General features: G+C 34.7%; 1 protein-coding gene across 1 annotated transcript; it reads left to right on the plus strand.

Annotated features, from left to right (window-relative positions):
- LOC104747352 (3-ketoacyl-CoA synthase 8-like) lies at positions 4,404–6,180 on the plus strand. The gene has a single exon (XM_010468981.2). It carries the CDS (start codon positions 4,564–4,566, stop codon positions 6,007–6,009), a length of 1,446 nt encoding a protein of 481 aa, XP_010467283.1. The 5' UTR covers positions 4,404–4,563; the 3' UTR covers positions 6,010–6,180.

Genomic DNA, 10,255 nt, shown 5'->3' on the forward strand with positions numbered 1-10,255 from the left:
TCTTCCCCAAGATGATCCAGCTCCAACTCCATCAACCGCTGCTTAATAGGTTTCTTCTATGTCTTAACTCTTTTTAGATGAACTCTATCTCACTCTACTCGGATGAACTCTATCTCTTGCTCTTTTGTATGAACTCTATCTCTTGCTCTTTTGTATGAACTCATTGCCACTTTTGTATGAACTCTATCTCTCGCTCTTTTGATTTCTGTAACTTGAACATGTATTGTATTTCAATATTTCGATATTATGTCTTTCCAAATTCGAATCTTTCAATTAAAATTGGTATACAAGAATGAAAAGAAGAGGATAATGGGAATGAAAATAAGAGGATAATGGGAAATTAGTATATGAAACTTTCAAATTTTGAAATCAACATCAGTGGCTAAATAGTCGTAACATATAGATTCTGAAATCAACATCAGTGGCCAAATAGTTGTAATGTAGTTTCTAAATAGTCACTACGGTAAGTGACTATATAGCGACTACAACACTTAGTTATTAATTAATCACACTATAGTCGTAATATAGTCGTATTTTAACGACTATGAGATGACTACTTAATGACTATATAACGACTACATCTTTTGGTCGTACAGTAGTCGCTAAAAGGCGACTATAAATACGACTACATAAATTAGCGACTATCGATCTCCGACTGCTTGAGTTAGTCGCTATTTGGTCGTAAACGTAGTTTATACGACTACAAAGCGACTAATACTGTAGTCGCTAACCGCCTGTTTTCTTGTAGTGAACAATCAAATATGAAAGCTCCTAAGGATGGGGTAATCAGTTCATAAGTATTCCTAATCGATATAGAATATCTTATATGTCTCAAGCAATCTATTCCCTAGACAGTGAATCTCGAACCCTTGCTAATCCATTCTCACGGTATAAACAATCAACCTCAATCACTTCCCTACCCAACTCTCGTTGGAGAAACATGACCAAGCAGGCAGTACAATCTGATCCACTAATGTCAATGAATTCCTTACTCATCTGATCTCTTAGGCTAAGTGAATAGATCTCTAGTATTAGTTGGTTTAAACATTTCAACAAACATTTCTCGATGTGGAAACACCCTAGATTTAGTCTCAATCTCTCGGTCTGAAACTAGCATTAGAAACACTAATCCAAAAAAAAATTTTTAATAAGAATAATCAATTTAAAACATCCTAATCCATTAAGAATACTCACTAACCTATCCCATCACTAGAAACTTTTATTGACTACCCAGATCTCAAACGACATAGAAAACGAAATAAACTTGAATTGCATTGAAAACAAATCGAAAACAATAATGAGTTGAAACGTAGAATTGTAAACTAGAAAATAAAAAGGAAAAATACTAAAAACAAATTCAAAAAGTTTAGATCAGCTGGGAAAAATAGGAAAGTAATAAAGAAGACTTGGTTTATCTTTATTTTGTATATAATAATGACATGATATAAAATTACGTATCATCACTTTTCCACTTTCATGCTTCTTCATTATTGATATTTAAGAAAGTAAAACAAATACTTAAAAAGAGAGATGAAACACTCTTGGAAACCAAACAGTGCTTGTCATTCCTATTACTCTTATTCTCACCATTTTCAATTTTTTTTTTCTAAACGTTTTCATGGTTTCTACTAGACCCTTGTGTAATCCTGATCAAAGGGATGCAATTCTCAAGTTCCAGAACGAGTCTGAGACTTTGGAGGCATATTGTTTTGTTAGCAAGACTCCAAAGACAGAGTCATGGGCAAATAAAAGCGACTGTTGTTATTGGTACGACGTCAAATGTGATGCCGAGTTCGGGGATGTGATCGAGCTAGATCGTAGCTTCAGGTGCCTCTGTGGCCAGCTCAATTCCTATAGTACTACTCTTTTTAGGCTTCAAACAACTAAGTTTTCTAACCATCTCTTGACCTTTCTAATAATGATTTTATACAAGTTACCATTTCTAATTTCACCACTCTCGACCATTCAGTGGTAGGATCCCGTTTTCCGCATGAGGCAACTGAGCGAATTTTATCATCTTCGCATCGCATGAATCATTAGAATTTGTAATAATAAGTAACATGCACGTATGCGTTTTGTAGAAAAATAAACAAATTGATAGTTCTTTTTAGTGATTTAGTAAATTAGTTAACTCTTATATCTTGTAAAAAGCAGTATAAAATTATTTATAAAACCTTAAATGTCTTAGATTTTTTCTATATATTTTTAAAAAAATATCTTAGATTTTAAGAGAAGGTTGTTTGTTTTAGTCGGATTTTTATTGAGATCGCTTTAGTATTTTAAGTTTTTTTTCTTGGTTTTCCCGGAGAGGTTCCAATACAAATTAAGACTGGTCAGAATAAAAGAGTAAGAAACAATCCTTTTGGCAGTTGTCTACAGTGTTGATAAATAAAACGTATTTGTATTTTGCTGCAGAAAGATCATTAAATGTATAAATATACTCCTACTATTCTAATCGCAAAAAGAGAATCATTAAAACCAATCAACGTCAACCTAACTGCTCAAGGAGATTTAAATTCCTTCGGGAAATGTTATCAAAAGCTGTGCCGAGTCTAGGAGGCTCCATTTTTCCTGGATAGCACTAGCATGCACTCAGGAAACTTAAACCTGTATTTAAAAGTCTTAACACGTTAGCTAACCTTGTACTATGATGTTTTTCTATTTTCTTATTTTTCTTCTCTTCACACGTCGCACCCAACGTCTTTTTCAACATAATTGAGCATTATTGGCAGCAAAAAAAAGAAGTAAATAGTCTTTTATTTCCGGTAACTAATTTTAATTATTTTCTGTACCTGACTGAAATAACTAAATAAGAATACACGTCTCAATGCCTAAAAAGGGTAAAACATCTTTTAATGTTAATTGTACTTGAAACAATTAAAAATGGTAAGACAATTTTAGTGGAATTTGAAACAATGTAGTTATTGTTTATGGACTACGGTACGATAGTTTAATGCATAATGCATTTCATCACTTTAAGTTATATAACCATCCTGAGTAATTTTTTATTTGTTGATCACATGTGTGGGATAGTTTAAACGGTATTTACGACAACGGTTAACTTTCTTTCGCTCAGAAGCCATTATTTTCCCCCTCAACCAATTCACACATTCACACTGCCTATGACCATCGAGATCTGCCCAGAGCCCAGCAATCTTAACCGACTATCTTGGAACGCCATTAAAGATATTGGGTCTACCTGAGTCTGTAGGTACATTGAATAGTATATCTTCTTCGCAACCATAATTTATGGCACTGTTTATTCTAGTATCTTTTATCTTGTATGACTGGTTATATTTTGACCTAGTTTTGTGAAACTTAAGCTAAAAAGTGTTTTTCTTTTTTTTGGTGAGAAGCTAAAAAGTGTATTTTAGTTTGATTTTATTGGTTTATAATAAAAGGTCTTTGTTAGTTCTATTTATTTTCTTTTCTTAATAACGAAAAAGTTATGGGTCTAAGCGCATACATCATCTCATAACGGAAACTAGAATATTTTTATGGTTATTGTGCTACTCCAACAATAACTTACAAGTTTTGTTTGAGATACTTATGGTTAATTTATTGACACTTGGCAAATTATCATTAGTTCCATTACATTAGTTTAGTCTTGAAAATAAACAATTTGTAAATCACATTTTGTGAATTAATGAAACTCGAATCATTTCTAGTGTGTGTTTTAAATTTAGAACAAAATCCACCCTACAAAGGCCACAATAACCGATTTTAAAAAACTAAAACAACTAACATCCTAAATCAAATTGAATAAGCTTAAACCCAAACTACCCAAGGATGGACGAATATGTAATGGATGGTAATATAATTTTTTTCTTCTAAAAGTACGTAGAAGGCTACATTAGCTTGTAATGGCATGTTTATGGTATTTGAAGCACATATATAGTTAGAAGTATACGACCGACGGCAGTAAAATGAGGTAGTTGATTGTTTCGTCACTCCTATTTATTACTCATGAATGTGGGTAGATACTCCATAAATATAGCATTATCTAAATACACTGTTTCTTTAGTAATAACTCAAAGAGATACGACAAAAAATAGGTGCGGCTTCATCTTTCATTTTATAGTCCTAAATTATACCTAAATAATGAGGATTATCAACGTTTGTTTATCCTACAAAATAATAATTATGATCAGAACGAAAACAAGCACTAGATTTCTGATATATGTTGAGAAATCTAATGCACACGAAGTATACTTAGTTAAGTGCTACAATTCAAGTTTCAAGTGTAATATAAGCGCCAATTATTTATTTTTGTCTCGAATTTAAAATTGTGTTCTGATATTTTTCTTTACTTGTGATTTCTGAAGACCCAATATTTAAAATATAAATGTAACCTTGGGTAGTTTGGGTTAGAATACAACAAGGAGAAAGAATAATTAATACGTATGGTCATCACTCTCTTGATTCACTCTCAACTTTCTGTATATGTAAACAGAGCCAGCTTGAACAAAATGTCACAGCACAACTTAAAATAGAACCAAAGAGTAAACACCTAAACAAGACTTTTTTTCTGTCCTCTCTTTTTTATTCTTAAGGTTATCTTCAATGAAGAACTTGAAGATTGTTATCTTAAAGATCTTCTTCATCTCTTCAATGGCAGCATTAGCCATGAAACGATATGAGATCAACTTAGATGATCTCCAAAACTTCTTCCTCCACCAAATACAAAACAACCTCCAAACCATAAGCCTTCTATCGTTTCTTGTTGGTTTTGTGTGGATCCTTTACATGTTAACCCGACCTAAACCCGTTTACCTTGTTGACTTCTCCTGCTATCTCCCACCGTCGCATCTCAAGGTCAGTATTCAAACGCTAATGGGACACGCGAGACGTGCAAGAGAAGCAGGCATGTGTTGGAAGAACAAAGAGAACGACTATTTAGTTGACTTCCAGGCAAAGATTCTTGAACGTTCCGGTCTTGGTCAAGAAACGTACATCCCAGAAGGTCTTCAGTGCTTCCCGCTTCAGCAAGGCCTGGGTGCTTCACGAAAAGAGACGGAAGAAGTAATATTCGGAGCTCTTGACAATCTTTTTCACAACACCGGTGTAGAACCTGATGATATCGGTATCCTGGTGGTGAACTCTAGCACGTTTAATCCAACTCCATCACTCGCGTCCATGATTGTGAACAAGTATAAACTCAGAGACAACATCAAGAGTTTGAACCTTGGAGGAATGGGTTGTAGTGCTGGAGTTATAGCTGTTGATGCCGCCAAGGGATTACTACAAGTTCATAGGAACACTTATGCTATTGTAGTAAGCACAGAGAACATCACTCAGAACTTGTACTTGGGGAAAAACAAATCAATGCTTGTTACAAACTGCTTGTTCCGGCTTGGTGGTGGTGCGGTTCTGCTTTCCAACAGATCTAGAGACCGTGCACGCGCAAAATACCAGCTCCTTCACACGGTACGGATACATACTGGATCTGATGATAGGTCCTTCGAGTGTGCAACGCAAGAAGAAGATGAAGATGGCATAATTGGAGTTACCTTGACAAAGAATTTGCCAATGGTGGCAGCAAGGACTCTTAAGATCAATATTGCAACTTTGGGTCCTCTTGTTCTTCCATTGAAAGAGAAGCTTGCTTTCTTTATTACTTTTGTCAAGAAGAAGTATTTCAAGCCAGAGTTGAAGAACTATACACCAGACTTCAGGCTTGCCTTTGAGCATTTCTGTATCCACGCTGGTGGAAGAGCTCTTATAGATGAGCTAGAGAAGAATCTTAAGCTTTCTCCGTTACACGTAGAGGCATCAAGAATGACACTACACAGGTTTGGTAATACTTCTTCGAGCTCAATTTGGTATGAGTTAGCTTATACAGAAGCTAAAGGAAGGATGAAGGAAGGAGATAGGATTTGGCAGATTGCTTTGGGATCAGGTTTTAAGTGTAACAGTTCAGTCTGGGTGGCTCTGCGAGACGTTAAACCTTCAGCTAACAGTCCATGGGAAGACTGTATGGACAGATACCCGGTTGAGATTGATATTTAATTTTATGTTTAAGCACTTATGGCTAATAGTCTAAACTATCTTATCTTGTTTATTTTGTTGACATATTATTATCTTATGTATGTTCTTTTAAGAGTTTGTATTGAATGTTGTTGCTGTCTGTGTTCGCTTTGTTTTGGTACTTGTTTAAGTAAGAAGAAGTGGTGGATGATACTGAATTTTCTTTACATAATTAATTAACAGTCATTTCAAGAGTACATGGTTGTGGCCATCCATGTATTCAACCCATGCCAAAACAACTTGTAGCCAACTGGTTGCGAAGCGGTCACGAATCATATCCATACTTCCATAGATGTAACACTGATATAGCTACAGAAATAACAATAGTCAACCGAGTTTCTAAGGATGGCATAGAAATATCAGTGAGACGATGGAAGCAAAAGTGACAAGGGATTAAAGAAACTGTCATGAAAAATTGCCTTAGGGGTATGGCCACGGTAACATATTGGCCACTTCCGTAACTGTAAGCCACCAAAAGGCCAATGCCACGGTTGTTTTGGTGGCTAGCTAGTAGCCGAATACATGCATACAAAACACAGCCATATTATTTCTATTTTTCATTGTTACCAAATTTAGATATTTCGAATTTCTATTCTATTAAATTATTTTTATTTTTATAATTGGAAAATTTAACTAAAATAGAAATCATTATATGATCAAAAATTGGTACAGCTGTATACTTGAAATTACACATAAATAGTTCTATGGTTTATATAAATAAAGAATATACTTTATGATCTAATACATTTTAAAGAAAAAAATTATATCTGTTATGTTTAAATTTGAATATCAAATTTCGGCAAGTCGACTAATTAAAATATAGTCCAAATAAATAAATAAACTGTATGGCATCACTAATTATCAATTCATAATTAATACCTACATCAAATGTATTAATGTTAATGGAATAATATATAACTTGTTTCTAGTATATATACAATTTAACCCTTGCATGGCATGGGTCCTTACCTGTCAAGCGGATACCTTCCATCTTCGTTTAATTAATCGGTTAGTGACGTTCGGAATCTGCATGTCCGAGGTGTTGAATGTTTCTCAGTTTGACGTGATAAAATGATTCGAAGCAGCTAGTTCTACTTTGTTTGCCCGTTAAAAGGGACACATATAGTTCCATCCGATCATCTCTGTGTTGTGCTTCATGAAGTTAATCATGTCCCATTCCCATCATTGATGGCATCTCAATCTTCATGTTGAGCATCCACATGAGAAAGATAGTCGCATGTTCAGAAAAATCACCGCGATGGACCTATATCATTCAGAGTCCAAATCTATGATCCTTGTAAGGTTAGACTGCACTGCGAACAAAACATATACTCTCTCCGTTTCAAAATATAGGATGTTTTAGAGAAGTTTGTTGTTTCATAATATATGATGTTTTCAAATTTCAATGCAACTTTTAGATTAGTTTAGTAGTTTATATTATGCATTATTGTTTCTGATTGGTTAAACTTATTAAAAGTAAAGTCTTTTTAATCTGCGTGCTTTGCTTAAAACATCCTATATTTTGAAACGGAGGGAGTAATATCTATTAGTATTGTACAATGTAAACTTTTTAAAAAAGAAAAAAAAAACAGTACCTTGTAATAAGTGCAGAGCCGTGCTTCAATAGTTCAATGTATAAAAAAGAAACCTTGGCCTACAACATCAAATATTTGAAAAACACTTAAAAAGAGGCATATTTCTACAAAAGAATTTAATTAAGTAGGCTCAATTGGCTAGTTCACTCACGTTCTTAGTAGCAATAAGAACAAAGAGAATTAATAGATAAAAATGTTAAAGGAACAAGGAAAGAAACAGAACAAAATCTTATAAAATTAGCTTAAAGCATTCTTTACTCTATTTAATATCTTATCTATTGAAAGAAAATTATTAGAGAAACTGATTTTTGAGATTTGGTAAATAATTTTATGGTAAAGAAAGGGAGAAGAATTATTCTTTAAAATTATTTTTTTGTTGAACATTGGGTCTAAACCTTGACACGGCTCTCTGAATAAGTGACACCGAGTTAAAGCCAAACCGACGACTTCTCGCTCTCGTTCCGTAGTAAACTGTTGGGTCGCCACCTCGCCGGATTCTCAACATCATCGAACATTTACTGGATTCACTTATTGGCAAAAAATCATTCTTTCGCATATGCATTTTTCGTATAAGCTCCATGGTCATCGGTGTTTTTCAACAGCCATAAATTTTTATCTTAAAAACTAAATCTATTGTACTATTAATATATATACACGATAAGTTAAAAAGAATCAAATAATTAAGTGACACTTTACTCAAAACAACTATGATTGCAAAAGCTATGTTTTACTTCATCTTTATTTGTTGAATAATTTGAAACCGCTCATATCAGAGTGCGGGCTCTTGTCCATTATGATATGTTTTTCTTCAAATTTTCTTGATTGCACGTTGCACCATTCTTTGTTGATAATGTTCTTGATCAATTCATGGCATTGGTCTTTCTAACAATTCTTCCACATCGTGTGGTGAACGAGAAGTCGAGAACCCAATAATAACACTGATGTCAAGGCTTCATTGCTTGGTTGAATAGATGGACCGAAAAATTGGTTTAAGTACCGTTTTATGTTTTATGCTTCCATGTTTTTCTTTTCTTTTGTCGTGGAACCATTTGTATAGGTTTCTAATCTTTGATTTGTAACTTAAACTGTTTTCATTATCAATGAAATATTTACAGTTTAGAAAAAAAAAAAAACTGCTGTGAACAGAAAATAATAATAATTACAAGCTATAATATATAAAGATTGAAATACACATATTTTAAAAATAATGTCCATCGAGCCACCGCTTATAGTTAACATACCGAAACCAAATATACTGATATTCCGCCAGAAGTCCATTGAACTCTAAAAATCTTTGGTTAAGCAGGGATTGCATGCATGAGCTGTCATATTTGCACGGTGAAGAAGATTTGCAGCATGATTTTGCTATTGGAGGAAAAGACCCCTCAAATTGCGTGTAACTATGCCGAGAAAATAGTGAAAGAAAACCCATATTTGTCATCTCAAATTCGGAGCTAGAGAAGCAATGATTCTCATAATTAAGTTGAAAGGAAGCTGTGAGAATGGTATCGACTTAAAAGGAGAATATATGCCAAAACGGAACCATTTAGGTAGACTAAAAGAGATGCATCCGACAAACTTTAAAGAAAACCATTTTTTGAACATACATACACCGATACACGGTAAAACGATTATACAATGCACGTAGCGCGCGCTTACGTACGTGAATCCGTAGAGAGATTTTATTAGAATACTCGTCATTTATCAACAAAACCGGAAGATTGAAACATGTAAACTAGTTTTTCAAAATCACTATAAAAAAACGCATTTTTGAAATCTTTTTTATTTTTGAATATAATGTTAAATTATATTCAAAAGGAAAAAATAATTGTTTTACAACTAGTGCAACACTTTTAGATCATTTCCCCTTAATTAGTAGGATAGAATGTTAAGTTTGAAAAGAAACCAAGCCAAAACAGAGTCTATGAACAAGACTGAAACCAGAGTTGTAGAGCGTCATCAAATCTCCGATCCCCCAGTAAGCCAATAGACAGTAACCGATCCCTCACTTGCCTATCAATCCATGAGATAATAGCCACCTCAGTCTGTGGTGCCTCCCCATGCCTACGACCATTTCGTTCACGCCAAATCGTATAAACCACTGCCTGAAACATGTAGCGGCTTAGAAACCCCCGAACAAGCTCGAGACGCGGATTTGAGAGATAATCAAGCAGAGTCAACCAATCATTCGAGAAATGTGTTGCAAACAGACCCTCCGCAAGCGCCGACCAAACTGAAGAGACAAAAGGGCATTGGAAGAAGAGATGATCCCGAGTCTCTAGAACATTTTGACAGAAGACACACATGCCTGCAGAACTACCATTCCATGGAACCATTCGAGCCCCTGTTGATAAACGATCAAGAGCTACTAACCAAACGCAGAAAGAGAATTTGGGTGTTGCATGACCGAACCACACCCCTCGATGCCAAGCAATCGTGATTGAGGTGGTTCTAACGTGATTCCAAGTGTCTTTAGTAGAGAACTTGGGCCGATAGATATCATTTCTCCCACGCCAAACCACACGATCAGGGCATGATCGACGTTTCTGCCAGCACAAATGCAATGCCTCCTCTATGGTATTAAGCTGATCAACCCGATGCTTTCTTCGTCTACGATTTTCCCAAACCTCAGC

This window comes from Camelina sativa, chromosome 15, assembly GCF_000633955.1.
Source record: "Camelina sativa cultivar DH55 chromosome 15, Cs, whole genome shotgun sequence".
Classification (NCBI taxonomy): Eukaryota; Viridiplantae; Streptophyta; class Magnoliopsida; order Brassicales; family Brassicaceae; genus Camelina; species Camelina sativa.